The sequence below is a fragment of the Triturus cristatus genome, chromosome 6 (assembly GCF_964204655.1).
Source record: "Triturus cristatus chromosome 6, aTriCri1.1, whole genome shotgun sequence".
Taxonomy (NCBI): domain Eukaryota; kingdom Metazoa; phylum Chordata; class Amphibia; order Caudata; family Salamandridae; genus Triturus; species Triturus cristatus.
Genome location: NC_140589.1, coordinates 1,934,911,047 through 1,934,932,082, shown reverse-complemented (window position 1 = coordinate 1,934,932,082; position 21,036 = coordinate 1,934,911,047). Strand labels below are relative to the sequence as shown.

The following is a 21,036-nucleotide window of genomic DNA, read 5'->3' as shown; positions in this document are numbered from 1 at the left end:
GTCCTTGTTTTATTGGACTAGGGGTTCTAAACATGTAGACTTTGGGTATATTTATAAGGTACATAGCCTCACACATGCCTTACCTTCTCTCTGAGCGGTCTCTCTGAATGTCTCTATTATCTCTCTCAACTGCCTCCCCACCCTCTGCCTAGCCTTCTCTATGAACTGACTCTATCTCAGTAGTCTCTCAACTCTTGGACCTGTCTCCCAACTCTCTCTCTTAGCTACCTCTTTATTAATTGTCTTACCCGTCTATCTCTGGGATGTATCTTTCTTGAACATTTCACCTACCCTTCTCTGCCTCTCAGTGGTCTATCATCAGCTGGCCCTTTATTAATTTTTTCACACCTGTCTTTCTCTCTCTCTCTCTCTCTCTCTCTCTCTCTCTCTCTCTCTCTCTCTCTCTCTCTCTCTCTCTCTCTCTCTCTTTATCTCTTTCCGTCTCTCATAGCTAGCCATTTCTTATGTGTCCCTCAATCACATCTCTCATACTCTCATTCCCCTCTCACAAGTCTTCTCCTCTCTCTGACGCTCAGCAGTCTCGTTGTCACCTATGTGTCTATCACCTATTGATCTACCCTGTATCTGTCCTTCACATCAGTCTATATCTCACTCATTTCATTTAATGCCACTCTCTGACTCTCATCTCTCTCACACACACCCACCAGCTTTTGCCCCTCAATTGCTCGTCTCTCTTTGTTGTGTTTTAGTTTACTTTCTTTACTTATTTTCCCTTTCATTTCTTGTCAAAGTTATTCCCCTGTACCCGCTGCATTTCTCCCCTACTTTTTCTCATCTTTCACGCTCCCTTCACATGCTCACGGACAGCAGGATACACAGAGACACCTTTTAAATGGGCTACTCTCCACTTGCAACAAAAACATGTTTTGCAAGTTTAGGAATTTACTCTCAGGCCAAGGGTTGCAAGCTCCATCCTAGGGGTTGCTGAAGGAAAGTAAGGGGGTTAAAGCTGTGACCCCTGGTGACTCCTAAATTACATCCATGGATCCCCACTCAAGAGTCCAGGAGCATGTTAGAGGTGGCTCCTATACAAATCTCCTTTCCTGGCTGCAGTGGGGGGACAGGCTTTCTGTAAAGTGATGGCTCTCATAGCAGGTAGTGAGTCCAAACAGGAGTCCAAACAGGAGTATCCCAATCATGGGAACAGTGAAGAGTAGACTTCACACTTGGTCATCGTCAACATCCTTCAAGTAGCACTTAGGGGAAGACAAAATGGCAGGTCTTCTTGGAAAATGATATGTCCTTAACAACAGAATCTGCTAGTTCACCCCAATTTTTCCGCCATCAACCAATTGGAAATACTCAGGAAGGGCTCATTAGCAATTGCCTAAAAGGCATAGAATTTCTAACAGTAACTTCATCCTTTCACACTCCAGTGTCTGGAGTGCCTCCCTTCAGTACCCGGAATACAGGCAAACTAATTCCACTGTCTAGGCAACCTGTACTCCATCCTCCATGTAGTGCCATGTTAAGCCAAGGGAAATACAAAATGCACATGCCTGGTCACACCAATCAAACTCTCAGCGCAAAAGCCTGGCTACCATTCATGCCTTACATCCACACAACACACGCGCAAAATGTCACATGAGTGGGGCAGGTAGGTGTCGCACTTTACCTGATCCAGGAAAAAGATCTGTTTAATAAGAGAATCCACACAAACCAGCATGCTGCCACCACCACTTCATGTAACAACCAAGGACAAGCCCTATTTCATCACAGAGGCAGGGCTGGTGGGCACCTCCATGTCACAAAATAGGTTGATGAACCCTGAACGTACCATGGACATGCCAGTTGGGCCAACAACATTTCCCATGCAGCGAGGCCACAGAAGGCAGGGGTACACACCTGCTGGCCACAAAGGAAAGACGCCTGCCTCAAAACCATAATTAAGGGAATATACACGAGGTGTGGAGGTAGTTATCAGTTTTTCACTGCCCTGGGGTCAGTAAAACCAGATACTTGTGTCCAAAAAAAATAATAATAACCAGGCCTGCACATGGCATTTGATGAATTGCATATAGTGTTAAAGGAAGTCTTCCAAGCCGTTTCTGAATTCCACCGATAAAGATTCTTCTTGGCCTTTGCAGTACTCCACCCTCTGCACCCAAGTGATGGTCCTCAACATGTAAAGCACACACCCACTACATGTCAGGCCTGCTTGCCGATTAAGACCGTATCCCTCAACAAACAGAAACATTAGCTAGTCATGCCTACAGTTTCTTCAGTACTTCTGACCCTCCTCAATCCCCCGGGCCAATAAAGCAGGCAGCATGTGTTCTTCTTCCACTCATGCCTTTGAGGTCTTGAGATACTATTGCCACCCTCATCAATGCACCGTCCAGAAGCATGGGTTCTTCTTTTTAATGAAATCTTTTGACTCAGACAATTCACTCCATGCAATTCATGACTAACAAAAACCTTGATGTTTTCCTTACTTTTTAGGTTAGGAGTGAAGCCTAGGATGGAAAGAAGAAACCAAACCCGGGCAACTGAATTCATTCTCCTAGGCTTTTTCATTCCACTTCATATGAAAACTTTTCTATTTGTAGTGTTCCTAATAGTTTTTCTTTTCACCCTTACTGCCAACGGTTTCATCATAGCGGTTATTCAAGCAGATTCTCAACTAAGCTCTGCAATGTACTTTTTCCTTCTCAACTTGTCATTTTTGGATATTTGTTTTTTATCAACAAACATCCCTACTTGCCTGAAAGGCTTCCTGGTTGAAATAAACACCATCACATACTCTGGATGTGTTGCTCAAATGCACGCTGGTGTCTCCTTGGGGATCACCCAATGCATCCTTCTGGCAGTCATGGCTTGGGATCGCTACATCGCCATCTGCAACCCCTTGAACTATCAGCGCATTATCAACAAGACCGTCTGCACCAAACTTACATTTGCTACCTGGGTCGGTGGATTTCTTTTCGCTACAGTGGGTGTGTCGTTCACAATGACAGTACCTTTATGTGGACACAACAAGATCAACCATATTGTATGTGAATTGGCAGCTCTCTTACGTTTAGCGTGTGTAGACATCCGCTTAGAAGAGATTATGTTCTTTATGGTTTCTCTGGTTATTTTTATGGCTCCCATGTCATTAATTATCTTTACATATCTCCACATCATCTCCACCATCCTGAGAATGCCTGCATCTGGGAGACACAAGGCTTTCTCCACCTGCGGCTCTCACCTGACCGTGGTTATACTGTTCTACGGAACACTGATTGTGATATACATGACACCCAGGTCAATGATCTCAACAGAAAATGAAAAGGTCATCTCTGTCTTGTATGGAGTGGTCACTCCAACCCTTAATCCATTCATCTACACTCTGAGGAACCACAAGATGAAAGGGGCTATGAGAAAGCTGCTCATCAGAAGGAAAGCCTTGCCAGGATCTAAGATTTAAAAGGCAGAGTACAAAGAGGAGTTGCTTAGCACTAGAAGTGGCATCAGAAGATGGCACATGCACCCACTGCACCCACAACTTCCTTACATTCTAGGTTTCCAATTTACATTAAAACATTAAAACATGTCAAAACCCACCGCTTTATTCTGTGTAAGACATACTTCGTCTTCTCCAGCATCATGTTTTGGAACACATCCTGCAATATTACACTCAGGAGCTTCTTAAAAAGCTTTTAGTTGCCTACATGAGATAGCACAGCACAACAGGATTTTACACTACCAGCAACAACACTGTGTTCGACTCTACAATCAAGCACTCTAGAATATGGCCAGGCTCTGCTTTCTACATGAACACACCCTCACTTCCCCTTTTCTATCATACCACTATACCTATCTGAACTGAGGTCTAGATCAGAACACTTTTACTCCTTTTAGACCACACAAAATGCATCAGTTGTTAGTAGATGTTTGACACACATGAACCCATGTACACTACTGCCATGACCTTCACTTCACACAGGAAGATGAGGTCAGCCTGAGACAGAATAGAAGGGATGATGCACACCCAAAGGCCTGATGAGACAGCAATTATTGAAGCAACAGTGAGTTACAGAATAAATATAGCATAGCATGTTAAACCTGATTTGACTCATTGCTGGCAATACCACGGGCAGCAGCGGCTGACCCTGGGGGCACCAGGACTTCGACCCACTGCCTTCCTTTGCCACAACTGCTTGGCATATTACAGCTTTTTGTATCTCATGGATCATTTGTTTGCACATAAAAGCTGCACTATTGCCTTGCCAGAATAAGAGGGCTCCACTAACTATATTTTGCGTGTGTCAGGGTGGGCTGCTACAGCCTAACCTCACACAGATACAATACATATCTGACAGGCTGCAATAACATCATGCAGTGCCACATGTCAGATAATGGAGCTTCAGGGATTGCCAATCACCGGTCCTCTTGCCCAATAAGAAGTTAGAATAGCGAAAATGGGCTACCTTGGAATGTTCTACTCAATTCTATCTTCTTATTGGGTAGAAGCTTGTGAGTCTGCCTCTAGTTGCTGCAGAAAGCTGGCGGAGTAGAAAATCATGGGCCTTTTCAAATCATTGTTTGTGTTTAAACATTTGTGTGTGTTGTCCGAGTGATGGAGAGTGCATGTATATGTATGTGTGAATGTCTTTGTGTTTGTGCCTGCAACTGCGTGTGAATGCATGACTGCTTGTGTGAGATTTGAAAGCCTAGGTCAGAAATTGGCAAGGCCAGAGGCAGAAGGCTAGATAGGACTTTTGGGCCCCACCACTTCCACAATCCAACAGTCACCACTTACCTTAGGAGGTGAGCGTATTGAGAGTATGAAGAGTGCATTGCTGAACTGTGCCGGGGTGAGTGGGAGACAAGGAATCACGGAAAGAGAAACCAGTCTAGGAAAACAGTGGCACAATAGTGAGTTCTGAGGCATGCCACAACGTAGCACCAATATATCTCGATAGAGCACCAGTGAATATCTAGGGAAGCGAGTTGGAAAATCAAAAGAGCTGCAAAAAGTCATAAAGACGGTGAGACACAAGAATGTGAAATTGCTGATTGGAGTTGAGAAGCATGTTGATGCAACAGAAGAGGTCGCACAAGCCGCTCTTGGAGCAGCGATATAGAGCTGTCTTTCTCTTCCTCTCGCTTTTCATTCCCCTTACACCTAGATTGTGAACCTTGATATGGGTCAGTTCAGGGTGGCTTTCTCATAACCCCATACCCCGTCCATACCCTGTCACCATTAAATCATCAGTGGAGCGCTATTGCATATCCAGTGTTTGTCTGTATCACATTTCACCAATACAAAATGTATCGAATAAATATTCTATCCAACAAATAATACATTTTGGGAGTTTTTCCTTTTTACATGACCTCTCATAGCACTAATGTCACAGTACTTCACTCAGCATCTTAAACAACCTATCTATGGATCAGTTCAGGGTGGGTGATTGCCCCATATATGAGAGGATCTTGTGTGTATAGTAAGTTCTGTGCATGTATCTCACTTGAATGAGGCAGCATGTGGTTGGATCACCAACATGTGGACTGCCATTTTTAACTCCCTCCTCTCACTCGCATCCAGTTGGATGACGGGCACAGGCTGACGTCCCATGTACCCCTTACTACACCAAGTTGATCTGAGGCACTGTTAAGCAGCAATATGAATATTTGTGATCTGTATTTCTTGTCCAGAGTGTTCAGCATTATTTCCACTGTAGTTGGCCAGACTCGGAGGGTTGCATGACAGAATATTGTGGAAAACAATATCAATTCAGGTGTTATATGACAGCATAATCAGGAAAACAATATTGATTAATTACATATTAATGATTATTAAAATATCATCATCCTATACTCAAACAAGAAAAACATAAATACTGATGACAAAAATATTGATGTAAAAAAAATCTAAATTAAATAATATTGATCATGCAAATATCAAAACACAAAATATTGTGTATTTATATATAAAAAGAGTGTAAAAATATTGATTTACAAAATATCAAGTACAAAAATAGCAGAAATAATAAGTATAAAAATTAGTAATGAACGTATATTATTTTGAATTACAATAAAAAATGTAAAAAAGAAAAACACCAACAGAGCACACTACAATCAAAAATTAAATAGACACAAAATGCAAACATAAAATCATTCATATATGACACCATATCTACACAGACTACACCTAGTATTAAATTGAAACAAGCTTAATTAAAATCACACATTATTAAGATATAGACAAATGTTCGATCAAATATAAAAATACAATTAAAGAAACATTTAAAATAAATACATAATATAATATTTCAACATATATATGTATTAAACATTAAAAAATAAACCTTAAGTAGTATTTACAAAAAAAAACAGCTAAACTATATAAAATTCATACTTGACACAAAGTAACCAATAACATTTACTGCAAAACAAATTACTCATTAGAAGTATCTTTTTTTTCAATTTTTATTTATTGCTTGGAATACAGGACACAAGATTTTTCCCGGAACAATTAGCTCCCACTGCCTTGAATAATAAACAACAAAGATTGCAAACTTAATGCCAAATCCCGTAATAGAACAATATTGATAATTCCAAAAGAAATTCATAAAATGACAATATGAACACAGTTCACAAATCAATTCAGTTCACATTTCCTCAGTATCTCCTATCTAAGTGTGCAAAACAATGAGGTGGCCGTTAGAAATAGCACAGGGATGTAACCAGCGATAAGTAGAGTGACAGTGCCTAACTAAACACATTATCGCTATGCGCAGTACTGAAGGCTGAAGACTAATCAAAAGGAATAAACAGCACAATAAAAAACAGAGTATTGTCTAGATATAAACAGTTGAATATCCGCAAGAAGCAGTGAGAAAGCCGTGCGGGAAAAGCCTAACATACGCCAAATGGCTATCAATAAAAGGTGACAGTGCAAAAAATAGATAAAGTGCAACCTCCCTTTCAATCTAACCAGATGTCTGAGGAATAAAGTGACGGCGCTGATACAGTACTATTACAATCCAGCTAGTGAAATGCTAACCTACATAGTAAAGTGACACTTTGATAACCCAAAACCTACGTTAATTCCCCTGAACCTTATCTTCCACAAAGGATGAACCCCAGATCTTTTTATAGCGTTGTATATTATTCATGTGGGCAAAATGCCAATATTCCCTTGTGCTAGTTTTTCTCTTCTTTTTCAGGCCCTCCTCAAATGTTGAGGACTTCCAATGGCTGGTAATAATAGAACGAACCATGAAAGTAAAAACACAAATAAATTGAACACATTGTTTCTCAAGCTGTGAAGGGACAGTGAGGCCATGCTGAATGTTACTAGCTGAGGCTTTAACCTCACCTCTAACCTCAAGAGAAATATGCTCAAAGATCTGTGGCTAAAAATTCAGAGATGGCCTATAAGTCAAAACCGTATGTCCCCAATCCCCCACTCCCTTACATCTGGTGCATGTTCTAGGAGTGCGGAACATTTTGTTAAGCTTTTCTTGGGTATAATAGGGCATCCAAGCATTTAAAAAAGATCATTCTTTGAAAGTTTGCCACTAACAGTAACGTAAACCCAAGTCTCATCCTCCATCTCTATCTCCGTATGACCCAGGCATTTTGCTTAAATATTAGAGGTAACTAAAGAGCTGTCAGGCCAAAGTTCCCTATATCAAAAACTCTGGGAATCATTCATATGATCATGCCTGAGCAGTTTCCCAACCATTTATAAACCTTATAGGGAGAGGATAATAAGAACAGAGACCATCTGTCTCTGAGAGAATCTAAAGGAAAATACCTGTGAGATATTCCCAGAGCAAATCTCTACCACCGACTTTACTCTATCCTTGGCCAAAAAGTCTCCAATCTTAAAAATATGAATCTTCGCCCATTTCTTAATAGCAGATGGTGAGAGACTGGGAGAGAGATAGGAACAACATGCCAAGGGGGTTTCAGCATGGATCACAGTTATTTTAAATTTGCTGAAAAATTGTGGCTTCAAAGCAACAATATTTGACAAGGTCTCACTTTCTATGATATTTTGGGTTCATTACTGGCTTTCGACCAAACTCGCTATCCTACAGCGGCCAAGCATATGTAAAATCAAAAACTTGTCAAAATGAGACACCTGCGTAGCAAAGCAGCGTAACTGGACAGCAATCGATACAGAATAAGAGGTCCCGAGACAGGGGAGTGCTAAGCCTCCCTTTCTCTTAGGCAGTTGGAGTATCTTTAAACTGACCCTGGGAGATTTAGTACTCCACATGAATGTTGAAAAACTACTCACCAACTTGCAAAAAAATGCTTCTTCTAATCTACAGGGGACATTTATAAAGAGAAAGAATTTGACAGGAAGAATCGACATCTTTATCAGCGATATCTGTCTGATAAAGGAAGTAGGGAGGTATTTTCAAAAGGCGAACAGGGAATGGATTTTAGGTAATAGTGGGCCGAAATGTTTTTGAAGCGATTACTGTCCAGGACAGAATCTGAGTCCAAGATCCCCAAATATTACTTGGATTCTTTTCTGGGTAGTAATCACCAATAAATTACTAAACAGCATGAAAAATGCCTAAAAGACCCACTAATTTCCATAGTAAAACAACTAGAAAGAAGTGGCACTCTGTCTGATTAAACAAAGAAAAGCCAGAAGGTAGACTTCGACAAGCTAACAAGCCACCTTTACAGATAAATGTAATAAATGACTTAACTGCCATGTAAGCTGACAAACTACTAAAGTTGAAATATTTAAAAAAATACCCAAACCTCTTTTTTATTCCCTATATCTTTTTTTAGCAAGCACTTAAATACATCTAAAAAAAACAGCCTGAACAAAAAATAGAGATGCAAAAGTAAAAGAACACCAAAACATTAACATTAACCCTAAACTCCAAACACCCCCCCAAATATATCTAAACCTATATTTTAAACGTAAAACTAAAACAAACATTTTGTCACCAACGGAAATGGACTCCCCACCTGACTACCATCTCAACTTTGTCAAACAGGAATGGGAGAAAATCAAGTGCAACGCAAAGCAAGATCTCATCTGTAAGAAAGAAATGTGAAACATAACAATGCATATTTAAAAATCAATATGAAACACAAACATTTTAAATGAAGGTGTTAATTATAAAATGATATCAGATTCAGACAGAATGGCCGAAAGGGCCACTTTTATCCCGGCACAGACAAATATTTGCTATTTCACATTGGATACACAACAGCCAGGAGCGCAGAATCAGTGGCAATGTCAATTGGAAATATATTCTGTATGTTATGTTGTTATGGGAGAGCTACAATGCAAAATGATGCTAGTAATAATGACATAGAATACAGCACCCTGCCCAAATAAAGCTGAGATAGGAGGAAGGTATTTACTTAAGAAGAAGGCACTAACATTTTAGAAAATATACTCCCTTAAGTACCTGAGCACATTACAGGTCAGCTACACCAGTACCTACTTTAACAAGACTAACATCATGTACTTAAAAAGCCACAAGTAAAAGGCCTGATGCTCCGAGGTGATACCAAAACATACAGATTGTATAACACCTAACCACTGTTCATTCAAACAGATTAAAAAGAGCAGTCAATAAGTTGTAACAAAGAGAAACAGATGAGCTCATTGAATCATACAATGCAAAACCTATTAAGAATCCTCAATTAAGAATCTCCAAAATACCAATCATCATGGGTGTCAAAAGAAACCGACTAACTAGAGAAAAAAGAGAAGTCCCAAAACACTTTTTCTCCATGTTAATTTCCATAGGAAACTTTTGTCGCAGCTACAGCCTGAACTGCTTAACGGAATTACACCAAATTTGGCATAGAGGTAGCTCTTGGTCCAGAGGGCACTATTTGCTTTAAATGGCGTAAATTCATTCAGTAGTTCCTGAGAAAATGACATATAAAAAAATAGTATCTGGTGACCGCAGTGAACCCCGCAAACCCTCCCAATCGCGAGCTTGACTCTGATTGGTTGCCAACACTTCAAACTAGGAACTGTTGGCAGCAATTCAGTTGAGCCGAGTCACAAGAAGAAAGGTTAAAAAAAAAAGAAAAGGGGGCAGGGCAGAAATCCCCTGACCCCCTAGGTCTGCTCAGGGGATCCCACAAGTACCCAGAGGGCCCAAAAAAGCCTTTTTTTTCCTTCCGGAGTCGCATAGGGTTTGTGAATCCTGTTGACATTTTTTTTTTTTTAAATGAAGTGCGATCCCCCACACTTCATTTCTTTTAAGCCCCCGGGTGGGCCAGGTCCAAGGGCTTAATAGATCCAGATCTGGGGCCTAAAACATGCAGTGAGGGGGATGTGCGTCCCCCCCTCCAGGAGCCTTCAATTGCCCTGGGGACTGCCTCCGCCCATGGCCGGCTCCAGCAATGTCGCGGTCTGCCCACCCCTGGGACATTGCAGTTTGCTATAGCAGAGAGGGAGCTCTGCTCCCGCCCTGTTATGGCAAACTTCTGCTTCACTTCATGGAAGCGAGAGCAGAAAAACTGTTTTGCTTTTGGGTAAAGGGAGCTGCATGTCAGCAGCTCCCTTTGTCCAAAAGCAGTGCCGGCTCCCACAGAAGGGGGGTTGCCGGCAGGAACAGGGACAGTGGGGGCATTGGGGCTCCCCCGCGGTCCCCAATCTGATGGCATGCAACAGGAGATTGGGTCCCCGGGGTCGACATCGAGTAATGGGATTGGGGATTTTTTTTCCTCGTGTTTGGAGTGGTGACCCCATCACGGCTCTCAGCGCGGCCCACCCGTGTAACATCGAGGTGGATTTCCAGATCCACCTTAAATAAATAATTTAATAGTATATAATTTAGAAGGTATTGTTGCATTTGTGACCTTTTTATATAAAGCGAGTGAGATTGAAGTTAATTAATCACATTAAATTTGATAGAGTTATTAATAATATAAAAAAAAAAAATTAAAAGTTAACCTTTAGGAGTGTATTGTGTTGTAGTAAATTGAATTTGTGCTTTTGCTTAGCAAATTTGCAACGGGTTTGCAAATCTCTACAAAAAAAAAAAGAGTTTGTATGCTTTAAAAAAAAAGATTAATTTTTGGGTTATAGGGTGGCTCTAAAAATAGCCCTTGTTTTCATTATGACTTTGTTGGAGCTACAAGTAAGTGCAGATGCACAGCTTATGTTTGTTGAAAAATACTCTGTTTCCTCCATCTGTGAAGTGAACTCCATCACTTCAGTAGATGTCATCCATGTCAAAACGTAGATTGTTGTTATAGATGGAACCCATCCTATGTCTCTGAGGTAAGGAGAAGCAGCTTTATTGACATTCTTCCTAGCTTTTTCAAACTGTGAACAGAATTGATTTGACCACCTCCAATTCTGTCTTTGGCATATATTATAGTATACAAGGACAGTTTGAGGCAGATGTCTAGTGTAGCCTTGGGGGAGGAGATGGCAGTCCAAGGTGGGTGGGGTCCCGCAGAGATGTCCCTTGTCTGATTAGGAGACTGTGAGATGGTCCCCCAAACCCAGCTGCCTGATAACACTAAGAAATACAGGCAGTGGGTGACCATTAATGGCCGTAGGGTGGAAGCTCTAAAAGATACAGGAGCCAGTGTGACAGCTGTCAAGTGTCACCTGGTGTCTCAAGAGCAGGTTGTCCCAGGAGCATTCTATCCGGTTGTTGCCGCTGACAACACAGAGAGTCACTGCAAGGTGGCTCAGGTTCCCTTTGAGTGGAGGGGGTCTCTGGTACTCTTCAGGTAGCTGTGAGGTCCACCATGCCTCTGGACTGTCTGTTATGGAACAATTTGGAGAGCTCACCTTGGGCTAAGGTGGAGCGGAGTGCTCACATGGAGATGTTGGGTATGCCGGATTGGGCGTGTGTCACCACACGGTCCATGGCAGCAAGTAGAGGTGCTCAAGAAGTCCTGGAGCCTGAGAGGGAGGGCTAGGGACCGGCCTTAGAGAGAAGAGGCAGGGGGCGTGGGAAACCGACCCCTGAAGTTCCAACGGCCCAGGAGGAAGCAGACCTTGAGGTGGATGCCCTGGAGCCTACCGGGGAACAGATAGCTGAACTGGGGGACCTGCCTGAGCTGACCCATTGGCAGCAGGAAGGAGGCCCCTCCAGGGAGGACTTTTGTAAAGCACAGAAAGAGTACCCTTCTCTTGTGGGTATGCGGCAGCAGGCTGCAGACCAGGTCGCAGGTGATCAGTCTGGGTCACATTTCATTTACTGGGAGAATGACCTCCTATATACAGAGCCTAAGGTTGATGAGCCTGGGTCAGCCCGTGCGCTGGTGGTACCCCAGGACTTCAGAGCCTTCCTACTGGGGCTGGCTCATGATGTGCCATTGGCAGGACATTTGGGGCAGGACAAGACGTTTGAAAGGCTTGTCACCCACTTTTATTGGCCTCAAATGCGCAGGAGTTCAGATACTCACTGCAGGACCTGTCAGACTTGCCAGGCAAGTGGAAAGAGTGGGAGAAAGCAGAAGGCTCCTCTCCAGCCATTCCCTGTGGTCGGTACCCCATTCCAGCGAGTGGGGATTGACATTGTGGGGCCACTGGACCCCAGGACAGCCATGGGCAACAGGTTTATCCTGGACCTGGTGGACCATGCCACCCGGTACCTGGAAGCCATCCCTCTGAGGACAGTGACGGTGGGACGTGCACTGATGGGAATTTTCTCCAGAGTGGTATTCCCTCTAGAGGTGGTGTCTGACCGGGGTGCCAATTTCATTTCCAAATATATGAAATCCCTTTGGCAAGAGTGTGGTGTAACCTACAAGTTTACCACACCTTACCACCCCCAAGGAAACGGGTTGGTTGAGAGATTCAACCGTACCCTCAAGGGCATGATAATGGGTCTGGAAGAACCCATGAGGCGTAAGTGGGACGTCTTCTTGCCATGCCTTCTCTTTGCGTACCATGAGGTGCCACAGAAGTCTCTAGGGTTCAGCCCCTTTGAGCTCCTGTATGGGAACCCAGTGAGAGGACCTCTAAGTCTGGTCACAGAAGGCTGGGAGCAATCTCCCAGGAAACCTCCCCAGAATGTATATAGCTACATGCTGGCCTTCAGGAATCAGACTAGGCGATTCAGGCAACTTGCTGAGGCAAATCTGGAAGCCAGCCAGGAGGAGATGAAGCGGTGGTACGACCGGAATGCCACTCTGGTAGAGCTTCAGCCTGGACAGAAGGTGTGGTGTTGGCCCCCGTGGAGCCTTGTGCGCTCCAGGATAAGTGGACCGGTCCCTTTGAGGTTGTGGAGGACAAGAGTCCTGTTACCTATTTGGTGGACTTGCGGTCTCAAAGGAACCCCTTAAGGGTCCTTCATGTCAACCGCCTCAAGCCTCACTTGGAGAGGTCCCAAGTGGGCATGCTCTTGGCAACAGATGCTGGGATGGAAGAGGAGACCGAGCCTCTTCCTGACCTCCTGTCAGCCCAGGAGCAAGATGGGTCAGTGGATGGTGTCATCCTCTCTTCCGCCCTGACCCCTGAGCAACAGAATTATTGTCTCCAGCTGCTGGGACAATTTTCTGATCTGTTTTCCCTGGTTCTCGGTGTCACTGATTGGTGCGTCCATGATGTGGACACTGGGGATAGTACACCTGTGGTGCACAAGGCTTACAGGGTGACTGACAGCGTGAGGGCATGCATCAAGGAGGAGGTCTCCAAGATGTTTGCACTCAGGGTAATTGAGTCCTCCAGCAGTCCTTGGGCCAGCCCAGTGGTCTTGGTCCCAAAGGCTGCAGCGCCGGGAGCCACAACCGAACTCCGGTTCTGTGTGGACTACAGAGGACTCAATTCAGTCACTAGGACTGATGCACACCCCATCCCCAGAGCTGATGAGCTCATAGATCGGCTAGGGGCTGCCAACTACCTCAGCACGTTTGATTTAACGTCTGGGTACTGGCAGATCGCCTTGACCGATGGGGCCAAAGAGAGGTCACCATTTTCCACCCCAGATGGGCACTACCAGTTCCGGGTTATGCCCTTTGGGATGAAGAATGCCCCTGCCACCTTCCAGAGGTTGGTCAACCAGGTGTTGGCTGGGCTGGATTCGTTCAGTGGAGCCTACCTGGATGACATCGCAGTGTTCAGCTCCACTTGGGAGGAACACCTGCGTCACCTCTGGGAAGTGTTGATGGCGCTGCGCAAGGCAGGCCTCACGATCAAGGCGAGTAAGTGCCAGATCGGGCAGGGTTCCGTGGTGTACTTGGGGCACCAGGTTGGGAGCGGCCAGGTGGCGCCCCTTCAACCCAAGATAGAAACCATCCTGAATTGGGAGTCGCCAAAAACCCAGACAGAGGTGAGAGCCTTCCTAGGTCTCACCGGGCACTACCGGAGGTTTGTCAAGGGGTATGGCAACATTGTTGCCCCCTTGACAGCACTGACTTCTAGGAAGCAGCCCAGGAAAGTGATTTGGACTGACACCTGTCAGAAAGCTTTGGAGGCCCTGAAAACTGCTATGTGCACGGCGCCCGTGCTCTTGGCTCCCAACATCTCCAAAGAGTTTATCGTTCAGACAGACGCTTAAGAGCATGGTGTGGGGGCTGTTCTTTCACAGATTAATGAAGAGGGCCTAGATCAAACCGTAGCCTTCCTTAGCAGGAGGTTACTTCCACGGGAACAGAGGTGGAGTGCTATTGAGCGTGAGGCATTTTCTGTGGTCTGGGCACTGAAGAAGCTAAGACCATATCTGTTTGGGTCTCACTTCCGGGTTCAGACAGACCACAGGCCCCTCAGATGGTTGATGCATATGAGGGGTGAGAATCCAAACCTGTTGAGGTGGTCCATTTCCCTAGAGGGGATGGATTTCACGGTGGAACATAGCCCTGGTAGAGATCACGCCAATGCTGCCTGTCTGTCCAGATTTTTCCGCCTTCGTGATAAGGAACTCCTTGGGGTAGGGTAGTTCTCCCCACATTTCAGCTGGAGGGGACACGTGTTAGACCTGGCACCTTGGTGTGAGTCTCCCTTCCACTTTTTGTCACTGTGCCTCATGTGTTTTGCTGGTGTTAGCTGCTCAGAGCACTGTGCCACTGCCAACCAGTGCAACAGTGCAAGTGCTCCCTATTTAAAATGTATATGTTGGTTGGATTCCATGATTGGCTTATTTGGTTTACTATCAGACCCCAGTAAAGTGCACCAGGAGTGCCCAGGGCTTGTAAATACAAATGCTGCGGGTGGGCTTGCAGCACGGGTTGTGCCACCCACAGAAGCGGCCTGGTAACATGTGTCTAAGGTCTACCACTGTAGAACCTGCGGGCAGTCTGGTACTGTCATGCTGACTGGCAAGTGCACCCACTTGCCAGTCCCTAAACCTTCCCTTAACTTCATGTTAGTCACCCCTATGGTAGGCCCAAGGGCAGGGTGCATTGTAAGCATAAGGTAGGACAAGCCTGATGTGTGTGGCATGTCCTAATAGTGAATTACAGCCATATTCGTTTTTCCCTATTGTAAGGCTACCCTGTTCTCATAGGCCAGAATGGGCTGTTGGAATTGTTACATCCTATGATCCTAACAGACCCAGGGAACATGGTAGAAAATCGAGTTTAGTATGCCTGAACTCAGAATAATAAGATACATCTGTTAGCAAGGTTTATTTTAATGTTCTGTATTTGCAAACGCCTCTTTTAGAAAGATGGCCTTTGCTTGCCTAACCATTTCAGCCCGCCTCTGCGCTGATGTGTATCTGCTGTCTGGCTTGTGTGAGTGACAGGGCTGGGGAATCCCAGAGGGGCAGGGCTAGGTAGCCTAGTGGTGAATAGAGAGATTGACATATAGATGGGTGGGAGGAGTACACCTGGACTCTGAATAGGGCTGTGCTCTGCAACCACAATGCTGGCTCCACCCCCTGTGGAGCATCTGATGACTCTGCCCTGCACACTGAAAGAAGAAGCCTGCACCATGTCAACAAAGTGCTCAGAAACCGGACCGAACTAGGCAAGGGCCCCCCTGGCCTGCAAGAACAAAAGAAATGTATTATAAGTATAGGATCCCTGCTCCTAAGAAATCAGATCCTGCTACAAGACGAACCTCTGCCTGAGGGGAAGGAACCGGGAAAGCTGTAGGAGGAGTACTGTCCCTGACCTGGGGGATTGGCCTGCAGTGGTTGCCTTGCTGCTGAAGGAGAGGAGAAAGATTGCTGATAAACTTTGCTTCAACTTGTGCTGTTTAAGGTCTCCAAGGGCTTGTGCTTGAGCTTGCCGCCTGAACGAAGTCCCAGGACCAGTGGACATCACCCCCCTTGAGAACCGCCGTTCCCCCGTGAAGCTGACGCTGAGAACAGTGTGTGCCTCCCAACTCGGCGTGTACACTGGCAAGCCTGTGACCCGCTGCCCGGCCCAAACAACGCGACTAAGGCCCCTTACAAGCCGTAGCTCGCAACGTGAAGGAAGGACTTCGTGACGCTGGTTATTTGCCCCCTCTCCGCATCATACTATTCAGCGTGCCCCCCTACCCCTGTTGTGGGCAGGTTGCGGCGCGTATAGTGGTTGGTATGTGGCTCCCCTCCGGAGCGTACTGCCTGCTTCGCACCGTGCTGAGAAAGGCGCCGCTCTCAATGTACGGCTCGTACGCCGCAACGAAGAGCCAGTGCACCGTATTTTTGCACCGTCCCCTTGAACATTATGACTGAGGCCCCCTATGAGCCGTAGCTCGCACCGCAAGAGGAGGACATCGCACCGTACAACGCGCTGGGATTCAACGCATCGTCCGTGACGAACTTCTAAAAAGAAAGGTACTGTGTCCGCTCGCACCGTAAGGTGTACGCTCCGCTCTGGAGCACCTGCAGCAGTGTGAGCCCCGTTCGTACGCCACGTAAGGTGTACGCACCGCCCAGAGCACCGGCAACGCTTGTGAGCCGCTCGTGAGCACCGCAGGGTGTACGCTCCGTCCGGAGCACCTGCAACGCTTGTAAGCCCCGCTCCTAAGCATGTTCCAGCCCGTACGGATCGTACGAAGCACACGAGGTGCAGCGAACTCCTGAAATACGCTGAAACATCACAAACTGCTTATTGCTCAGAGTATTGTGGGCCCGCTTAACGTTATTGGGTCTTGTGATAAGTCTGCTTATATAAAAGACATTTATTTTTGATAAACCCAGTGTGGAGACCATTTGTGGGGGTATCATTGAATTACTGTGTGTGGTCACAAATGCTTAACCATTGCACATTGAGATAAGCCTTGTCTGCTCGCGCCAAGCTACCTAGAGGGTGAGCAGGGGTTATTGTTGGAGTGTAACCCCTTACCCAGACTGGAAGAAAGGATCCCTGCTTGACACAAGTCCCTACCTGTGTCAACCAGAGATTCCCAATTCTAACAACGATGTTGCACCAAATACTGATCCTAGGCCCAGATATCACCCATTAGGGGACAGTGACACAGATGAAGATGAAGGTTCTTATGAGGTGGATCTAGGGTGGAACAGACCATGGCGGCCCGGCAATAATGGGCCACAGGACAAGTCAGACAGACATGTTTGAAATGGAGTATCTATACCATTCCAGATCCTTAGTGTGGGTTCCCGACTACAAGGTGGCCAAATATATCACCAAGAAGATAAGGCATCTTCTTGAAAAGGATGTAAGAACTCTCTAACAGGTGAAAAGCCCCAGACCTTCCCTTGAGGGGAAAGGGACAATCACCCCTGAGATCAAAAATATCTGAATGACCCCAAAAAATGGATCAACTGTTCACTGATAACATGTCAGGATAAACACCTGGATGTGGTGAGCCCTCTAACAAAAATCTTTGAGTTGGCAGAGGAAGCAAGTTTCAGGATGGGCACAAAGGGAGATTTTCCTTCTCAGCAACATGAACTCTGTCAGTGGAAAGACACAGATTCATTTTAATCAAGATAGACCCTATGCTCAGTGATCTGGCAACATTGGAGGCAGAGCTATAGCTAAATAAAACATTTTAGGAGACCCTTTTGTTAAGTAAATGGGAAAATTCGTATTGACCTTCTCTGCACTGTACAAACGCAGACTTGAATCAAAAATACTTTTCTGACAAAGGTGTTCTATGGGATCCTGCCTTTTTTGACCCCACCTTTGTCCTCCACCGTGCCCTATCAACAGGGCTCCTACAGAGGGCAAGGAAAGAGGAATAATGGCTTGCATGAAGGACTCCAGACTGGAAGCTATTTTCCATCTGAAGGTCTACGAAGAATCAACTTAGGCAGCAGAGGTGGAACAAGCATCACAAGGGGTTGCTCTGGTAGGGATGACCCATTTTCCCTTCTAGAATTTAGGAGGAGGCCAGGATGGTTTCAGATACTTGGAGGGAGATGTCATTCAATTCATGGGTGAAGTAAATATTACAGGGTATCAACATAGAGGTCCATGGCTCCCCACTTCAGGTTGTTGGACCTCGCCCTTTAAAGGATTCTGCTCAAGAGATCGAGATGACTTTGATAAACCAGGAAGTCAGCGAGCTACTGCACAAAGGAATAATATGCAGGTCAGGAGTCCATGCAAAGGGGCTTCTCGAGCAACTTGTTCTTGGTGGAGAAAGAAGACATAGGGTTCAGGGCGGTCATAAATTTAAGAAAATTCAACTAGTAGGCTGGTATATCGTGACTTCAAGATCGGGGCTATCACCTTCTAAGAGATGTCATCATTTCAGGGGACTGGATGGTAAGATTAGATTTAAAACAAGCTTATCTACCCATTCCCATGCATGCCCCACATAGGAGCTTCCTCTAGTTTCTGTGGAAGGGTAACATTTATGACAACTTCCATTCGCCTATTATCAGCCCGTGGTGTTTCACCAACTATTATGACCAGTGGTGGGGACCTTAAGAATGAGGGGCATCAGACTAATAGTATACTTGGACAACATTCTCCTTATGGATCAATGTCGCCAGCATTTACAACACAATCTGAACAGAACTATCGTGGTAGTAAAGGATCTGGGTTGTGTGATCAACAAAGAGAAGTCAGATCTGACTCCTAATCAGGCGACGCAATTTCTGTAGCTTGAGATAGACTCAACACAGGCTACACTGAGCCGTCCAAAGAATAATACAATAAACATCAAGATGGAACTGAGGAAGGTCATGATAAGAGACAGGATTTCATTTCTACAGCTGGCCTGGATAGTGTGACTACTATCAGCATCATTATTAGCTATATTTCATAGCCTTCTCCTCCACAAAACTCTGCAGAGGCTGGAAACTTTCCACCTCAGGAGAGGAATGACCTATGCAGAACTGGTCCCTTAGTCACAGAAACCCAGGATCGAGATTCAATGGTGGATAGACGAATGGAAGTGTGATCGCCGAAGCATCACCGTATCTGATCATAGAGTCAGATGCTAGCAAATGAGGTTGGGGCCCCAGATGCTGGGTAATTTAGATGGAAGGAAGACGTTCGGAGGAAGAACTGAAACTTCATATAAATTGCCTGGTTCTCCTGGCAGGGTCATTCTGCATTAAGTCCCTAACCAAAGAAAAGGTCTCTTGCTGTGTCCTGTTAAAGATTGACATTGTGGCAAACCATGAGGTACATGAACCACTTAGGAGGCACTAAGGGGCATATGTATAAAGCCCATTTCCCGTTCGCAAACGGGCCGATTCTCAGAATCGGCCCGTTAGCGATCAGGAATAAGCCTTTTGGGATGTATCATCCCAAAAGGCCCTCGCAAAATAGGGAATCGCAAAATTTGCGATTCCTTGTTTTTCGAAAGCATTTAAGGAATCGCATATTGCGATACCTTAAATGCGATGTAAAAAGCACCCAAGTCGAGTGATTTCTCCTTAAGAAATCGCAAATTACCACCATCTTCGATTTACGATTTCTTTGAAAAATTAACTTTTTAGCATTTTTCAAAGTGCCATGTGGCGCACATACATGTGCACACATGCACATTTCAGGGGTGCAACAGGGTGTCTAATTGAGAATCGCAAATTGAGAATGTCTTCCCATTCATTCCTATGGGCCTCCTAGCCCATAGGAATAAATGGGAAGGTATTCCTTATTTGCGAATCTCAATTTGCGATTCTCAAATAAGGAATATGTGGTATTCGCAAAATTATTTGCAAATCCCACATACATTGAATATTGCGATTCTCAAATTGCGATTCCCTAAAAATCGCAATTTGAGAATCGCAAAACGCGTTTTTCATACATATGGCCCTTAATTAAATAACCTGTTGGAGCAAGAGAACACTGCAGTGGATTGGAACTCTGGATATATCTCAGAAAACAGTGATTGGAATGCAAAATCGTCAAGGCACTGACGGTCAGATCAGGATCATGACACATAGATCTGTTCCCTTCCAGATTTTAAAATCCACTAACAATGTACATCAGCTGGAGACCGTACCTGTGAGCAAGCGCTGTGAATGCTTTCCTTCAGGATTGGTCATCTAAACAGAGGTATAAATTTCCTCCCTTTGCGATGAATACCAGAGTCAGAGATCAAGTCAGATGCCAGAGAGTGACTCTACTTCTACTGACTTCATTGTGGAAATCCCAAGCCTGGTTCCCTGCGCTGTTGGAGCTCTTGTGGGATTCCCCAATTGCTTAACCAAAAAATTCAAAATAATGTACAGGATTGTCGGGGGCATCCACATCCTCATGGCCTGGCAGATTTCAGAGTACGTTGGGAAGACAACCAACTTTCAGATGTTGCTTTGATGTTTATTAAATAGGCATGTGTAACCGGCACCATCAAAGATACTACTCAGCATTGCAATGCTGGTCTAGTTGATGTCTGGAGGAACATCTAAATCCCATGGGGGCAGGAGTTGTACACAATCCGAATTATCTTGGGGAGAAAGCCCAGGCAGGAATTGCTTATAGAACTGTGAATTTGTTCAATTTAGCTATTTCTGCAGGGCACAATCCTGTTAATGAAATGACTGTAGAAGAAAATAGCTAGGTCTGCATACTCTGAAATGGATACGATTAGCAAGACCCCCAGAACCCAGATATTCTGGACCTTGGGATATCAATTTGTCCTATGACTCCTTTTGAGTTGTCAAGAAAATGTATTTCTTAACTGGAAGGAATTATCAGCCAAACTGGCAATACTACTGTGTTTGATCTTGTGTAAAAGGGTATTTGATCTTAGGGTGTTGGAAATTTCCTCAC

General features: G+C 44.9%; 1 protein-coding gene across 1 annotated transcript; it reads left to right on the top strand.

The window, feature by feature from the left end:
• Nucleotides 1-2,482: 2,482 nt before the first annotated feature.
• On the top strand, nucleotides 2,483-3,430 carry LOC146822529 (olfactory receptor 2G3-like). Its single transcript, XM_085610069.1, has one exon. The coding sequence runs from the start codon at nucleotides 2,483-2,485 to the stop codon at nucleotides 3,428-3,430; it is 948 nt and encodes a 315-aa protein (XP_085466195.1).
• The last annotated feature ends 17,606 nt before the right edge of the window (nucleotides 3,431-21,036 follow it).

Excerpts from the sequence above, each read along its gene's own strand:
- LOC146822529 (XM_085610069.1), top strand. The coding sequence starts at position 2,483 with ATGGAAAGAAGAAACCAAACCCGGGCAACTGAATTCATTCTCCTAGGC.